At 30.9% G+C, this 18,163-nt stretch overlaps 1 protein-coding gene across 50 annotated transcripts in view; it reads right to left on the bottom strand.

The window, feature by feature from the left end:
• LOC127276916 (cell adhesion molecule Dscam2) overlaps positions 1-18,163 on the bottom strand; it is an 89,037-nt gene that overhangs the window by 11,022 nt on the left and 59,852 nt on the right. For 40 of the 50 annotated variants that reach the window (XM_051297652.1, XM_051297651.1, XM_051297658.1 and 37 more), the window contains exons 12-24: positions 12,421-12,540; positions 12,095-12,268; positions 11,708-12,004; positions 10,891-11,624; positions 10,210-10,684; positions 9,788-10,057; positions 9,480-9,711; positions 7,777-7,953; positions 7,536-7,702; positions 6,829-7,095; positions 6,414-6,581; positions 3,919-4,056; positions 1,067-1,257 (exon numbers count right to left, since the gene is read on the bottom strand). In XM_051297652.1, the coding sequence (XP_051153609.1) occupies positions 1,067-1,257; positions 3,919-4,056; positions 6,414-6,581; positions 6,829-7,095; positions 7,536-7,702; positions 7,777-7,953; positions 9,480-9,711; positions 9,788-10,057; positions 10,210-10,684; positions 10,891-11,624; positions 11,708-12,004; positions 12,095-12,268; positions 12,421-12,540 (3,410 nt within the window). Of the gene's footprint in view, positions 1-1,066; positions 1,258-3,918; positions 4,057-6,413; positions 6,582-6,828; positions 7,096-7,137; positions 7,318-7,535; positions 7,703-7,776; positions 7,954-9,479; positions 9,712-9,787; positions 10,058-10,209; positions 10,685-10,890; positions 11,625-11,707; positions 12,005-12,094; positions 12,269-12,420; positions 12,541-17,498; positions 17,787-18,163 lie in introns of all 50 variants that reach the window. The other 10 variants (XM_051297664.1, XM_051297668.1, XM_051297667.1 and 7 more) reach the window with 4 other exon arrangements.

The following is an 18,163-nucleotide window of genomic DNA, read 5'->3' on the forward strand; positions in this document are numbered from 1 at the left end:
ATTGAAAAGGCCGATAAAAGCTTATTTCCACCGAGCTCGTCCGAAGTTAAATTTCCATAGAATGAGTACAGACGCAGTGACTGGCAATCAAGTCGGCAGTTTCTCTAGAAATTTCAGGTAATCTCGTAGTAATCCCTACAGGTAATCGCAAAGAAATCTGATAATCCCAAACAAATATCGAGAAATATTACAAATCAACATAAAAATCTGATACAGATTATCGTTAGCGATTACTGATTACTGAAGTGAATTTCCCCTCGAAATCCTCTTATTGAAAAAACTAACATTTCGAAAGTAACGCAAGGTCCTAGCGAATTATTGAAAATGCAAAAAAATCGCCATCTTGAAATACTCGAGCATGTCAGATTTTTATACAGATGGTTTAGCTTGATGCTGCAGTCATGATAGCCCAAAATCTGGCGATTATTTTGAGGAAAATTGTTAATATGACAGAAATAGGGGAAAAATGAAAAGGAAGATGAGGCACGGAGTATAGGGAATGCGTATTGTACTCCAGTTGCGCGCTCTGCTCTTCATAGACGATTTTCATTACTTTATGCATCAGATTATATTTTATTCGTGATTCTTGTATTATTTCCTGCAAATTAAAAAAATTTAACCGAAGAATGTCAAGACAGCGTCATGTTGCAAATTTTGTAACCCTTACGTTACCCTCAAATCGTCAGATTTTTTGAATGTTCATTTTTCTGCTAGTAATTAAATAAACCTTCCTTAATCGGACGCGCATCAATATCTTCAACTATCGATTTTTCTACTAATCTGATGGACTATTCTAAACGCACGTTTTGATAAAAAGAGTTAATACTTAGAAGAGGTACTCAATAACAGGCAAGGTATCCCTCCTTTGTTCATCTGCTGCGCTCAAGTTAATTCCAAAAAACACATTGGGCTACCCTTACTATAAAAAATCGGTCAATCTCAAACAAAGGGATTGAAGGTCTTTGAACATTTGTGTACTCCATCAGCTTGAAACCCTGGTGTTTTAAGCGTGAACACGTGCTCAATAAATTACGATATTTTAATATATTTTTCTATATATACTTACCATAGATTGAGAACCGGAACGGCTGTGTGCAGATGAATTTGTAGGATGTCCCACTGGTGGTCCCATTGTACCAGAGTGTCCATTACCAGGATGAGGGAAGGTTTGGAACTGCATAGCTTTACTAGGATCCATTTCCTCACGGAATCCCAAAAGATGGAAGGTTGCGTATGGGCAAATTTCATCTTCCATACCTGAAAAATTAATTTATAAATTATAGACACAAGTTTTTCAAATTTTATGTACAAAAAATATATAATATAAAAGAGAAAAAACTGTTATTTTTTTTGGAAAAAGTGTTAGTTTAGAGTACTTTATTACATGATATGTTTATAACTTAAGCCCAATTGGGAAAAAAATTCATAAAATTTTTAATAAATAATTAATATAGAGAAATATTTTAAACTAACTAATTAGTGTAGAAATATTTATACATTCAATTTGGAATGTTATATTAATGAATTTCTGAATGTTGTATCTGAATGTGAGTGTGCGTGGTCTTATGGAAATACATTGAATATATGTTTACAATGATGCTTCGCATTCAAAGCTTCCATGCGGGATTTTTGAGTATTTTCTAATTAAAGAACAGGAATTTTTAACCAGGACTTGGATTATAACCATTTTATTAATTTACTTATGGATTTAACTTCGACAAAAATCATCATTAACTTAATATTTTTTACTTTAGGGAGGAATAAAGCTAATCTTTGTTTTGTAACGCGCAAAAACTTTAGCAGACGATTCTGTAGTTGGTCTAGGTATAAGATTAATCAGTATATTTCAGTAGATCTGTAATGGACTGCGTAGCAACTTTTGTCACAGATATGCTTCCGGGTTTGGGTATAAGAAGCGTTCTGACGGTCAAGGGGACATTTAATAATAGATTGATGAAGTAGAAATACTGCATCCTCTTCAGCTGAAACCAACGAATATTTTACAGACCGTTAGCGTTTCCGGGCGTGAGCAACACTCAGGTCGTGGATGCAAGAACTGCCAAAAAGAGAGATGTCCTGATCAAAAACGGAGAAGACTCCAATAAGGAGGCATTCACCGCAAAGGTCACCAAAGCGGTTAGAAGCATGGGGAAGATGCAGACCGTGGATCTACAGGTGACACTAGAGATCTGCGACCTGGATTGTCTTACCTAGGAAGAAAAAGTCCAACAGGCGTTGGCGGAAGGGCTCCAGAAGCCAGGAAACAGAAAGGTGACGATCCTAAGACCCAACCGACGAGGAATGAAGCTCACGGTTGTAGTGATCGACCCAGAGGTGGCGGACAGATTGGAGAAATTAAAATTAACTGCGTGCTTCAAAGTTGATCATAAGTTTGCAAACTGCAGTAAAAGCACAAACTGCTTCTTATGTAGAGAAAAGTATGACGATAAGGCGAGCATTAGCCATAACGTAGGCACCGGAGAATGCGGAGTCTTATGGTCGAGGATTTCAAGAAGACTTTCCCATGAACGAAGAATAAATAGGCCAGAATGATCAGCAACGGTAAGGGTCGCGAAAGCGAAAATCCAGGGACCAGCACCTATAAAGTTTAAAGCTTGACGGTACTTCCGTAATGTGAGGATTAGTTCAGCCAAAAGGTGTGGTTTTTAGTGGGTCGACCAGAACAAGAAAGATCACCCCTACATATAATGCAATAAGAATTAGCGAAGAATTATATTAGATAGATTTTAGTCTACAAGCATCTGACTAAAGACTTTATTAAATCAACTAAAGCTTCTTCTATTAATGAGAATTCAGCAATAAGATATTTTATATATTAATAAATTAATTTGCAATCAACACTATAGAAGATAATTAAAATTACATGCGGAGAATTGCCCAATTCTATATACGTTTCAGCACAGAATTTACAATAAAGAATCTTCTTTTATTCACGAATTCTGTTCCAAAAATAATTGATTTTTTTCATTAAATTAAATAGAGAATTATAAAGAAATTGATATTAAATTTAGTATATTATAGCTTTTTCTAATAATAAAAGTTAGGATATAATAAATTTAATTATTTATATTCTTTATCTTACATTACTCCAAAGGTCCATTCTGTAATAATCACAAGTATTACTATAGTCAAAAATTCGTTATCTTATGTAGAAAATTTTATTTTAAACTCCGTAATTCTTTAGTCGATGAAGATAATTTGAATCATGCACATAATTAAAAATTTGTATATATTATAAATAAAAAAGCATTGATTACTTTAATATTATTAAAATTTGTTTAATTAGCTGAAACAATGATAAAATGTTAGCTATGAAAAGTAAATCCAATACATAAGGGTAAATAAACCAATTATTGATATTTTTAGAGATTTTCACGTTAAGAATAAAAAAGAAAGTTAAAGAAAAGATAAAGTAATAGATAATTAATATTGAGTTTTAAAACTATATGTTAAAGGATTTAAACCCACATTCAATAATTATTCCTCTTCTACATTAGATTTGAAGAAAATTATTAATTTGATTTTTATTAACGAAATATGATTTTTCTATAACTAATGATTTTTTTTTACATAAACGAGAGCGAACATGCGAACGTGCAACAATATGAAAATGATGGTAATTCCGTGCAAAATTTCAGTTTAGTCGATCGGGACTTACTTAGTAACTTGTGCGGTTGCACCAATTAGTTGCAGTTTTAAAAAATTTATAATAGAATATGATATTAGGGCAAAAGTTAAAGTTATAATAGAAATGTTCATCAACTAATATGTTAAACATTTTTTTTATTATATTTATATATATTGAAATATGAAAGTCGTAGTATCCTTGAATATCCTTGAAGGTGAAACTGTAGGAATGCTTCCGGGAGAAAAATAAAAAAAAAATTAGTTACTAACCTTTTCGTGTTAATACATCGGTACTGCTCATATGCGGTGGCGGTGGACATCTTCTGTTTGGTGGATAGTGACTCAATTCCTCATACATATGTCTTCTTGGATCCCATGTTGAATGGCTTCTTATTGAGCCAGGACCACCTGCCAAATAAACACTACAACAACCATTCTACTTGCTATAGCCTACCAACACTTATTTCAGCGCGTAACATTAAATTGTCTTTTAATTCTTACGATTCGTTGTATTTTATTTGACTCCAGAACCTTGCTCACCAGCTTAAACTCATGAATTTTTTTTGGGTCACAATTTGTAAATAACTTTGAAACATGTTAAGAGGTGGAAAATTGTCTAAACTGTTAAAAATAGAAATTATTAATCTTTGAATCATGAATGTTTTATAATTAACTTGGACAATTTTGTAATACTTTACCTAAATCTCATTTAACCTAAATTTCACTTGACATAATTCTCATTTAATCTAAAACTCACATATTCTAAATCTCATTTAATCTAAAATTCACTTGACCTAAATTTCATTTCACCTATTGGCGATTCAAACAGCTACACTAGCGCCACAGTTGAACTAATTTAAGCGTGACTCGCTCTGTAGCACTTGTCGACAGTATGAAATATGAGTGTGTATTGTAAAGAGTGGGGACTATTGCACAGTCCTTTAAAACTAATGCATAAGCAGGTGTGGTCAGATTAATTAGTCGCTACTCAAAGTGATAGCACGGTTAGTAAATTGTCTTCCAAAAAGACTCAGTGAAGCTTTGGAAGGATTGATTATCTCCAAGTTTTTGTACTTTGCTTGTTAAATAAATAAAGTAGAGTTTGTTCTCAGTTGAGTACCCAACTCACAAAAATAATATTATTAGTTGCTTCTTACGGCGACAACACACTCCATGTGTTTTAAATTATTTTTTTTATTTAACGCTTAAAAATTATTTTACAAATTCAATAAAAATATCAGAATTATTTAAATAATTTGAAATAAACTGTCAAAACAGAGATTGCTTTAGAGCGAGTCACGCTTACGTTAGTTCAATTGTGGCGCTAGTGTAGCTGTTTGAATCGCCAATATCTCATTTAATATAACTCTAATTTATAATCTAAAACTAACTTTATATAAATCTCAATGTACAGTTAGTTTTAGATTAAATGAGATATAGATTAAATGAAATTTAGGTCAAGTGAATTTTAGATTATATATGAGATTTAGAATATGTGAGTTTTAGATTACATGAAAATTATATCATGTGAGATTTGGTGGAAAACTCATGCACCTCCAACAGATTGATGCTAAATTACTATTTGATTGATCATCAACAAATATAATTCATTTTATTGTGTGCAAATAAAATTTTTCTAGAGTCGACTAAAGAGTCATTGAGAAATTTTATTTCATCGACGAATTCTTCTTCTAAAATGTTCACCCTTAAGCCCCCCCTTTGAGATTTTCTTGCCGGAAAACTACGTAAATTGTAAATTAATTTTTAATGATGTCTATTCTTCATTAAACTTGAGTTAATTTTTTTTGGGATGATATTGTTTGTTAAATTATTACTATAGATTTTTATTATTTATAAATTACCTTGGTATTCTCGTTTTAGTATGTTTTGAAGAGAATCTTTATATTTTCGACTTCTTTTGTTTTCTCTGTCTTTTGTATATATTAAATAAAATTATTTGCTTTGCTTTGCTTTTTTTAAGTTAGCCAAACTGATGAAATATAAAGAGGGATTTTTGATCTAGAATAATTTAAATTACCCTCCCTTTACATTAGTTTAAGAAAACGTAACACGTTTAATGTCATTTAATTTTAACGGAAATTTAAATTCTTAAATATATGAAAAAAGAATTCTATAAGCATTTCAGTATTGTTTCAAGAAATAATTAAAAATAAGAAATTAATTAATATCACATGTGGAGATAAAGTTAATGGAAATGCTCCTCTAAGGTCAGATTAAAATTAAGGAAAACGTACTTAGAATTTATATCCCTATTTTGAAATTTTCTAAAAGAATTATTCCTAACTTTGTCCAATTATAAAACAGATATTTAAAAAGTAGTAAAATATTTTCTTTTCCATACTCTTAACATGTATAAAATGAATATAAAATTGAAATTGTTATATCGGTGATAAAAGTGTTATGAAAAAAAAAAATTAAAAAGCAAAGCAAAGTATTTATATAAACTATATTAATAATAATAGTAAGCGTGATTCTAGCAAAAAACATGTGACATGATTGTGAGTAAGGATGGTATATGTAAAATGTAATTTATATAAATACACATGGAACAAGGCGGAAAAATAGAAATATTTTCATCCATGCGTATGTATAATATAATGACGCTGAGACCGTATATATATATATATATATACTACCTATAAATTGTCGTTTCTATTCACTCAGAAGAAAGAACGTGCTGATGCGACAATTATGATATATATAATTAAAGGTCATCATTAAAATTATTAGCTGGTTGGGCTTACTTATGACTGTACCTCTCTTGATACGATCACACGTATTGTAGTTTGATCCTGGAACTGGTGGTAATTTCCGATTAGGTGGTGCAATGTAGCCAAGTTCATCACGAAGATCAGGCCTTCTTTTATCTAACGTTGTTCCCACGACACCGGTTTGTTGATACACCACATCATCTAATGTAAAAGGAAATTCATATCATTAAAAAGATACTTCAATATCAGATAAAACTTCTTAAGACTTCAATTTTTTCTAGCACAGAAATAAAAATATTAAAAAAAAGGTAGAATTTCTATTAATTCACTTCCAGCATTGTCAGTAAAATCGATTCACCATTTGGAACAAAAATTCCACAATTGGATTAACAATCGATCTTACTGTATGTTTTATCTTTTTAATTTTTATAAAAAAATATTCCTGTACATTGTCCTTCGTAATATTTTTCATCAGCTGATGAAATTCCTCTAAGTCGAGTAGTTTCTGGTCCACCAGCTCTTCTGGAGAGAGCAACGCAGATTACAACAATTCCTACAATAATAACAACGACAGTTGCTGCAGCTGGTACAATTACATTGATGTCAAGCCATTCAGGTAAAAAGGAGAATATCTTCTTTACAGCCAAATCATTGGTTTCACCTTCGACAATATTTGCTTTGCCAGCATCACTTCGAAATGGTGGTGCAATTGTACCTGTTAAATAAAAAGAAAAACAAATATATAAATATTTCTCACCTTTTTCATTATCGTGACCCTTTCCTTTGAGAACACAAATTACAATAATTGCAATTATAATCACAAGTATCGCTGCGACAACAGGCACAACGAGATTGAGATTTGACATTAATATTTTCATTGGGTCTTCATTGTTACCATTCACCACTTCAGGAAGTTCGCGAGCCGGTGCAATGGTGCCTGGAACAAAGAAATAAAAGTTTACCAGTCACCTTAGCACCGGCTACGCGAATTTTATTTTTTTAAAAAAATAAAAAGGTTTTAGAATATTAAAAGCAAAACAAGAAGTTATTTTTACACTACGAGGAACAGTTTTGGATTAGAAAATAAAAATTAAAAAACTTTCTGAAGTGGCTTAATTCCGATTTGTTTGGGAAAGTTATTATTTTTGTTTATACCTCCAGTTACTGTTAAAGTTGCAAAGTCAAATTCTCCAACTTGAAATCCTGCATTATTATTTGCTGTCACGCGTAGTTGATACCAAGTCGCAGGTTCTAGGTCTAAAACGACAAAGTTTCCTCCAGGTTTAACACTATTTGAGACTTGATTCCATTCAAGTTGATTTCTGAAAGTAACATTAGAGATATTACAATTTTCATAGTTTCAATATTATTAAAAGTTAATGTAAAATAAAATTACTTCTTTTTATGCTCAACAACAAAATAGAGCATTGGACATCCTCCATCGGACCAGGCATTTAGATGTAGAGTTATACTATTAGTTGAGACTTCGATAAATCTTGTTGCTTCAGGTACACTTGGTTTTTGTCCTTTTGTGCGTATATTTAATATATCAGACGGTTTTCCTGTGCCAATTCTGAAATAAATAAAAATACAATTAACTATAATCATCTCGGTATTCTTTTGTTTCTTTCTTTTTGTACGAAACGATGCTGTATTTTTGGTGACAAGAGAAGTGAAAGAAATTTATTTACACTTTTAAAATTATTTGTTGTTCCGTATTGAAAACGGATTTGATTTAAACAAAATTAATTGATTTAAATACAAAATTATTGTGTAATGATAGTTAGAAATCGGCCGGTAAATATTTGTACTAAATATTATCGCGCGTCGATAAACATGTTACCGACCGCGGAGCACAAAGACGTAGTACCCGATTTCGCCGCGCGGGCCGCATCGCCAAAGCTCACTCGCATGCGCACAGCCCACCGATCGGCTATATAAGCTGCGCTCTCGCTGAGGACCGTCACTCTTTTAATAACAAACGCTTCTTGGTTTGTTACCAATGCTCAACTTTATAAAGATTTAAAAATTCCCACCGTACGCAAATATGGTCGTGATTTGGCACTAAAACTGTTTAATCAAGTTGAAAATCATGAAAACAAGATTCTTCAAAACATACTCAAATATAATCCTAAAGACTGCCGTCCTCGACGCTGGCGCCCTCGCATAGTAGAAATACTTGATGAGGGTCTACAATAATTTCTAAATAGATCATCTTCAAGGATCCAAATTTCCTTCAATATTCGATATCAAGGGTAAAGATGCTAAAGCATCAACCTAAATATTTATTAGAGATCAAAAGCAAAAAGCAAGACCGTCACTCTCGTGCTACACGGAGTTCGGGTGGGTCTTACCCACTTGACTAGGAGTTTTACTCCGAAAATCTTTGAAGAGAGATTTACTCTCGTTCGTCGGGTTTTACCCGTCGAACATTATATCGGTTTTATGTGTAAATAGTGTATAGTAACGAATTGTAAAAGTAATGTTTCGCGATGTAAAGTAACGTAATGTATAGTAAAGAAATATTGTATTCCCGCAGTTTGAAATAGATTTTCCGTTCTTTTTACCGTTTTTAGAAATACTTAGAGTTTTACTCTTCGTATAATTAGATCTACGAGTTTTACTCTTGGTATAATTAGATCTACGAGTTTTACTCTTGGTATAATTAGAACTACGAGTTTTACTCGTAGTTCACTAGAATATCGCGAATTTTTAGGCAGTATTACAATTGATTTCACAGCTCATCGCTGCGATTAGAAGCCGATTTCGTTAATGCGCGGCTCAAATAAGCGACGTTACCAGATTGATGCCGAATCTCGATTCCGCGGCTCAACGTATCGCGATAGACGCCGACAATCGTTGTGTGAAACCGACTTCCGCGATTTATCTGTACACCTGTATATTTTCGTCACCTGTAAATACCGTTGTAAATAAATTTCTTGTTTCAGTTTGTAATTAACCCGTAATTATCCTGTTATTATTTTTGTTGGAATCAAAACGAACCATGTCTCGGCGAGCTAAAATATTGATTCTTACAATTACAAACGTTACAATTGTACAGATATGTTTAAAATATTTTTAAAGTAACACTAAACTCACCCATTGTACGCAGTCACGTAAACCTGATATCTAGATCCACATAAAAGATTTTCTAAAGTATATTTTTGAGTATTTGAACCAATTTGAACAGTTTCCCATTCGCCAAACTCGAGTTTATAGTGAATTGTATATCCATGAATTGGAGCATTATCACCAGAAAGAGGGCGAAGTTTCAGTGTCAAAGAATTAGTTGTAGTGGCAGTGAGCTGAACTTGCGGTGGTTGAGGAGGAGCTAAAATAATATTTAACATTTAATTTTAGCTGCCACGAAAAGAATATTTTGTTAACGCTTTTTTGGCGATATTTACCATTAACTACTAATTGATGAGTAACAGTGTCATGTCCAAATGAATTTTCCACATAACACGAATACTCTCCAGCGTCTTCTCTGTCTACTTCCTTCAGGAAAAGTGATCCTTCTGGTAATTGTCTAAGTCTGTCGTTTGGTTGCACAGCATCACCACCTCGATTCCATTTAACTTCAGGAGCTGGAACTCCAACAGTGAGGCACGGTAGTTTAACATCTTCTTTGTATGTAGCAGTAAATTTATCATCAAATGAGGCAATTTTTGCAGGAACTGTAAAAAACAAAAGAAAATAGAATGAGAAAATTATTGAATCCCCAAAGATCATTTTTCGGAAATTTTTTCCCACAAAAATCATTTCCTAACGGAATTTCTAGATTATTATTATTATTTAGAATTGTTTGTAAAGAAAAAAAAAATCTTACCACTAACACTCGGTGATAATGTAACAATTTTCGATGCTTGTCCCTCGCCAATATTAGTACTTGCTGTCACCCAAAAATCATATCTACGCTTATCACTTAACTTGACTGCTTCGTGCGTCAATTGATTGGATGGTACTTTTTGACTAATAGGCTGTTCTGAATCATCAGCTTTGGTATAAACAGTGTATTGGGAAATAACTCCATTAGGTTGATTTGGTGGTCGCCATGAAACGAGAATAGAATCGGCGGACATGACAAGTGCTTTAATAGCAATTGGTGCTTCAGGAGCATCTTGTTCAGTTTGGCAGTGAATAGGTGCAGATTTAACTCCATCACCACCAGAAGTAAAGGCAAGTATTTGCATACTATAATTGGTGTATTTCTTTAGACCGTGGAGAATTGTTTCACTAGATGAAGTAATCTTTGTATCTTTTGTATTTTCGTCGTACCATGATTCTGATGGTCCATAAATAATCTATAATCAAATTAAAATTCGATCAAATTGATTTTCTACCAAATTAAAATTCGATTAAATTGACTTTCTGGCAAATTATTATTCTGCTGATTAAAATTATATCAAATGTAACTTCTAACAAATTTGTTTTAGAGCTTATTCATGTGTCCCAAATTATTTATGTTTACATTACATTTGGTTTTAAACGTTCTTAAATAAAAATATACCTTATATCCAGTAATGACTCCATTGGCAGCACTTAAAGGAGGCGAAGACCAAGAAACACGAATTGTTTGCGATGTAAGTGTAGTACATGTTGTATCATGAGGTGGTTGCTCTGGTACTCCTTCAGCAGTATGTTGTCTTCTTTCCTCACTCATAGGACCTGATCCAACCTTATTAAAAGCTTGAACCACAACACTGTATTGAGTATATATTTTCAAATTCGTAATTTGTAAATGATGTTCCTTTCCATCCTCTTTCGAAAATTCAACTGTTTCAAACATATATGGCTTTTCAGAAGACGATAGTCGATATCCCACATAATAACCCAAAATTTCTCCATTCCAATCTTCTCGTGGAGGTGGTTTCCAAGTTACTTTTAGACTGTGTTGATCAAGAGCTTCAACTCTAACTGAACTTGGTGGACCTGAAGGAACTTCTTCGGCTGTAATTATTGTTACTGTATCAGATGGATCAGAGGTACCAATTTCATTTTCGGCAACAATTCTCAAATGATATGTTGTAGCTGGCTTTAAATTAAATACGCCTGCGACATTCTGTTGAGATCCTGGAACTACAACTCGATCAATATCACTATCCCAGGATCCTTTACTGATTTTGTATTCAATAACATATCGTTTAATTGGACTGTTTCCATCATAGGGAGCTGCCCATGATAATTGAACTGATCTTCCAGACTTGTCAAGTACCTTTAAGCCATAGGGAACTTCCGGAACCTCTGAAATTGATAAATTAAAAATTTTAAATAATTAAAAATCTAATTTTAAATTATTTTTGAGAAATGAAAATTAATTAAAATACCTTGTACAATCATATTGATGCTTGTATCATCGCTTCCAAATGCATTAGTAGCAACGCAGGTAAATAGTGCAGAATCACTTCTTTCAGTTCTCTTAATACTTAAATCAGATAAAACCCCATTAGCCAATATTTCTTCTCGAATAGTGTAACGTGAATCACTTTTTGGGTCTAGTCGTTTATTATTCATATTCCAAAGGATGCCAATTGGCTTTTCTCCTTGAGCTTCACATTGTAATACTGCCGGTTCACCACGACGAGCAGTTTGATTACGTAATTTAATTTCAAAATGTGGTGGAGCTGAAAAAATATCAGTATTTTAAATTAAAATATAAATTAGCAGATTAACATATTAATTAAAAATTAATTTGTATTGATCGGTTTTTATACCTTGTACTGAAATGAGTATTACAGCGGAAAGTCCAGATCCTATACCATTTACAGCTTCACAAAGATAATAACCTTCATTTGTCTTTTGGATATTATTAATCGACAATGTTCCATCCTCAACACTTATATCAGGATTATTTAATTTCAAATCTGTGTAATCGCCAGGCGTGTCTCCTATAAATTTAATGAAATATTGATAATTAGCAAATGATATATAAATACATTGAATTTATTTTTAAATTGGAATAACCATTATTGTGTTACAGTATTTATGAAAATTTTCAAAATTATTTTAATAATATATCAGAATTATAATTGTTTCTCACCTGCAGCCCTCTTCCATGTGACTTGAGGCTTTGGGAAACCGTCGGCTTTACATTCTACTCTTGCATCAGAACCTTGAGCAAAAGCTTTATCTGTTGGTTCAAGAATCCAACGTGGTGGCACTAAACGAAATTATAAATTTTTATTATTACTCAATACTTTTTTTTCTTCTTTTTAATTCTACAACAAATGATGTATTCGTTAACTGTGTATCGAGTCAAATTTTACAATTTTGATATACATATTTACATAAAATTAATTTTTACAATTAGTTAATGATGATTTTTTAAAAGTTATTTCATAAAAATCAATACAAAGAAAGAAAGTGCATTTATAAATATTTGATTTTCTTTTAACTCATTCAAAAAATTAGTTCACTGACAAAATGTGATGAATTTTAAAAAAGAAAATATTTATTCACTATATGCACTTGCCTTAGACGAATACATTATTAGTTTTGTACTATTTAAGAAACTTGGCATGCAGAAGATTTGAAATATTTATTAACATGCAAGCTACATGTAAATTAAAAAGCATCTTTTTATATTTTCAATAAGTTTATAATTATTAACAATTTAATACAACATTAATTTAGAACAATTTTTATAAAAGTCTATAATTTCAATTAATTCAGAAAATTTAAGATTTAGATTTTGTATATTCAACTTTTTTTCTGTTAATAATAATCATGCATTATATTAAAATTTTCAGTTATTATTGAAGCATGCAACTACTTTCTAAGCAAAAAACATTTATAAAAATAAAATTAGGTAAAGGCTGTGGTATTTTTTTTTGGTACAGTTGATGGAATTATATGGGATAAGGTTTTGGATGGAATTGATGAAAGCGAGATTAATCGACTCCACGCGCGGTACTTCGAATAGATTTTTGCTAATTGGAGATCCTAATTTATTATTCAATATTCTCGAATGATGAATAAACTCAATGTAAAGAATTTTGAAAACATTTTTCTGAGTCTGCCAAATTTAGTATCTTGATAATGGTTTTTTAAAAATGATAAAAAAAAAAAAAAATTAATTCGGTAATGATTAATGTTCCGAAAATAATTTTTATTATACTAAAATTAAAAAATAGAAATAACGCATTAGATGTAACTTTATATCATCCATAATGTTTGATCTAGAATAATGCCTAGGTTTGAAGAAGTGTATCTGACACTGGAGAAATAATAATCCTTGCCCCTTTTTTTTAATAATGGAAAATTTATCTAAAGTATTTGCCTTCTAATAATCTTTCCTTTTAACCCGAAGAATAATTTTCTTATCTTAAACCTTTTATAAACTCTCAGCTTTTCTAATTTTTCAAAATAGATAAACAAAAGGAGTGATAAAAAAAAAACTTTTAGAATTACTTTTACTTAAAATATTGTTGGAATATGCAAATTAATAATATAGCCTTAAATTGAAAATTCTTTTAAACATCTCAAAATTAATGGGTTTTAAATTATTCATAAATTAATTTTATTAACAACAGTTGAACAAAAATTGAAAAAGAATTGATACATCAGTAGTGTACAATAATAAATTTGATGCAATTGTCAAGCAACTTTATCCACCTATCAAGTCATGTACAAGACGATTTTTCAAATTATAACACCTTTTTTTTTTTTTTTTTTTACAAATTTACATGTTTGCGACAAAAAATAGCAATTTGAAAGCAGCAATAAAAAAATTAATGGAGAAAGGGAAACCTGTTGAGAAAATCAGTTATTATATTTCATTAAAATTTTCTAAAGTATCGAAAAGATGTTTGCTTTTTTTCATATAAAAAAAATATTTAAATTTTTTTTTATAAATCTAATTTATATACAGAAAATAATCAGACTAATTAATTATACTTTTACAATATTATCATTGTATTATTATAAGCCAAGTAGCACATAATATTGAAGTAATATTACCATGCAATATTGGAAGATTTTTTGCTTTTAGATCAAAAAATCTCGTTGGGAGGAATCGAACTCTGAACTTTTGGCTCACGAATCAGAAGTGTTAGCTAACAAACCAACCTGACTTGTTGCAAAATTTTATTATTTACAGTAAGTTTTTTACAGTCTTTAAATTGCCAAGCTAATGCAACTTGCCTTTGCCAGGCAAATACTGATTGGTACCCAAATTGTGCTAGCTTTAATGCTACTGCTTTATTCATTCAGGCAGTTAGTGCTTGAATCTCCGGTTATCATAGCCTTTTTTTCTCTCAGTGTTCCAATAATTTTTGGTTCGGAGTTCAATTCACAAATAGCGTGATTTTTTTCTTCAAAAACAAAATGTGTCTCAATATTACATTTCACTGTGATGTTAGGATAATATTACCTGCTATTTGTAAATTAAAAAGAATAACAAAAACAAAATTTTCAAATCCTTTAAAATTGTTAAAAATCATATCAGTAATTTGATTTCATCAACAGGAATAAAAAAAGAAAATGAAACAAGAGAAAATGACATTACCATCCAGAAGCAATTTTTGAAAAAATGAAAGATTAGCTTTTCAGAAAGCATCAGTCATCCTAACTACATCAGTAATCTCGCCCTAACCATGTACTCTTAAAATAGCCTCGTGCTTTGCCTTTCCTGACGGATTTACAACGATACACGCGTAAGTTCCACTATGTTCTGGTGTTACTGTTTCTATAAGTAGAATACTAGTTCGTGGTCCTAGTTCTCCAATGCTGTATCCTTTGAATTCTAACAAAGGTTGTTTCTCAAATGTCCAATTAAAATTTAATGGCAAATCGCCAACTGATACCATACAAGCTAATTGAGCCGCCTGTCCCGCATATATTGGTTGATTTCCAAAATCAAATGGATTGATGCGTGGCTGAACTGAAACGCAAGGAATCAGCTAACAAAATAATTTTTTTTTTTTTTTTTAACATTTCGCGATGAAATTTTCTTTTCTAAAACTGTATCGATCTGCAATATTCAGATAATTAATCAATACAGGATATAAGGAGAGGATTTGGATAAAAATTAAATCCAAGATGAATAATAAATGAAAAAATAAGATTTTAAATGAGTAATTCATTTAAAAAAAAAAAATGGTTTCATCAGCTCAACTGTTTATAGCTCATACGATTAATTAACTAGCTGCCTAAGTTACAATAACATAGAATTGAATTTACAACACGGAAATACTTTGCGGAGATGTAGATGAATAAATATAGATACACAGGTTTCAATCAAAAAAGCTGAAGTAACAAATTTCATAATCGAAGGACGTAAAGAAGCACCGCAAGGCCAACGCAATTACGATAAATTACTTTTGTCTACTCTGCAGACTGAGAATATTTAATTCCTTTTAAACAAACTATTTATCATCGAATATTAACTTATACAAAGTGCTCAAGGTCAACTTGAATTGAGTTAAATCCAAAAGTTCTTGCAAATTTTTTTCTGATATTTTTTTCAGTGATGCTTGACGATTAGTTTATGGATATTTCTGGCAAGATTACCTTTGAATTCTTTTTTTTTTGTTTGCTGAAGAGATTGAGACTTGAATTCTTTGTTTTATTATTTTTTTTTTTTATTCAGAATTTATTGAGAATTATTGTTATTGATGCTAACATGGACTCCTCGGTGAGTCAACACTTTGTAATTTATGAAAAATGTTATAATTTGTTTTGTTAGAGTAACCCTTATCGATTTTTTATAACAAATTTTAAAATCTATGAATAAAGTAAATAAAAAATATGTTATTTTTAAAATTCATAACCGCAAAACTAATGCAATAATAAATAATAATAATAAAAAGTTAATAATAAAAATAATTCAATGAATAAAAATAAATAAATTATAAAATTAAACTGTTTTAATTATTATTATTAAAAGGAAAACTTTTTTGAATTAAAATATCATTATCGTAAAGATTATTATTATTAATTATTTTTCAAAAATATAGGTTCAATTTTTTATAAGAAATTTTAAAATGTTTGAATAAAGTAAATAAAAAATATACATATTATTTGTAAAAATCATAACCTCAAAACTAATGCAGTAATAAATAAAAAAATAATAATAATGACAGTAGAATAATAAAAAAATATAATAAATAATAATAATAATAATAACAATGAAAGAATAATAATATAATGGAATAATAATATTAATAATTAATTATATTGACTATATGCTTGAGTCTATTGAACGATTAATTTAATTAAGTATTCGTCCTCGGTGAAGTACAGTATCTGTACTCAAGACAAGCACAACATCCGTTTCACATTTTAGTACGGCATCCATCACACAGTTACGCTGCTGCTGCGCTCAACTTGGTGTACAGATGCTGAACTTCTCTATTTCAGATTCCGTGCTTTTCTTTTCTCAGTCCATTATTTAATTATCCTTAATCAATTTTTTCATATTTTGAATCATGAAGCATCACTAAAACCAATAGCAGAAGAAATTTAATGTGCAAAAACTTTTTTAGTCGAACTCAGTTCATCGTGTGTTATTGACTTTAATTGTAGTTTAATATTATGAAAGTAGAATTCATTTGTTTGTTTTAAAAATTTTACATTACGACAATATAAACGGACTCTTGAAAAATGTTTGCAAAAGTACCGTTTACTCTAAGATGAGCACTGTGTCTAGCTCGACCAGCCATATTGTCTGCTACGCAAGCATATTCTCCAGCGTGTTCACCTCTTACTGAAGGTATAGTCAAAGTAGAAACTCTATTTCCCATCGCAGTAATTTGAACATGATCGTTTATATTCAAATGATTTCCTTGAAATAACCATTCTAGTTCAATAGGCGTATCGCCCTTTAAAACTGTACAGTGAACTATTATCAAATCTCCCGTATTAGTACTCTCGTGAAAGTTGAAAGGCTGCAAATGCGGTGGTACTGTTGAACGTTCAGAAACAATAAAAGAGTGGCTTAAAACATTTTGTTTTTTTTTTTTTTGGTGAAGAAGGTTGAAATAAAAATTTACAAGAATTAATAAGATCTATTTCTTGATAACCTAGCACGCAAAACAATTGGAGGAAATCGAAGGAAAAGGAGAAAAATAAGGGTCAACATCTGTTCTACGAGTTTTTTTTTTTTTGAAATTAAAGCACCATTAACTATCAGTTCAGCCGATAGTTCATGTCTTCCGGCAATATTTTCGGCGATACAAGTGTACGTCCCGGCATGAGAGGCTTGAACTGATCCTATACTTAATATTGCACCACGTCCACCTAAATCCAAAACAGATATTCCCGAATGTGGTGAAATAACATGGCTGTTTAAAATCCAATGAAGTTTAAGTGGTTGATCGCCTTCAACAACAGCACAAGGTACAGTTATAACTTGACCAGAGTTCAGTGGTTCCTCGCCGAAGGAGAAAGGTAATAGCTTTGGCATTACTGGAAAGAAAATTTTTTTTACGTCCTAATAAATCTGAATCAATGAAAATGATACGATTTTTAAAACGAAAGATCGTTGTTTTGAAAAATAAACCCAAAAGTATGTGTGATAAATAAAAAACGAAAAGTATAAGAAACTTATTCATTTACGTTGATGTTTGTTTCTCGAGATGAGAACTTTATCTAAAACGAGAACGAATTTTATTGTCATCAACGTAAACGAATTGAACTAACTATTCGATGGTATATTTTGAAATCATTCTTTAAAGTTTGAAATTAGAAAGCGTCATAAACGAAGCTGACGGCTCGTAATATTGTATACAATCCAATTTTGCTTAGCTTTGTAGTAATAGATAATTAATTTCATTCAATCTTAA

This window comes from Leptopilina boulardi, unplaced genomic scaffold (genome assembly GCF_019393585.1).
Source record: "Leptopilina boulardi isolate dan_hultmark-lab unplaced genomic scaffold, ZJU_Lbou_2.1 LbouV2_155, whole genome shotgun sequence".
Taxonomy (NCBI): Eukaryota; Metazoa; Arthropoda; class Insecta; order Hymenoptera; family Figitidae; genus Leptopilina; species Leptopilina boulardi.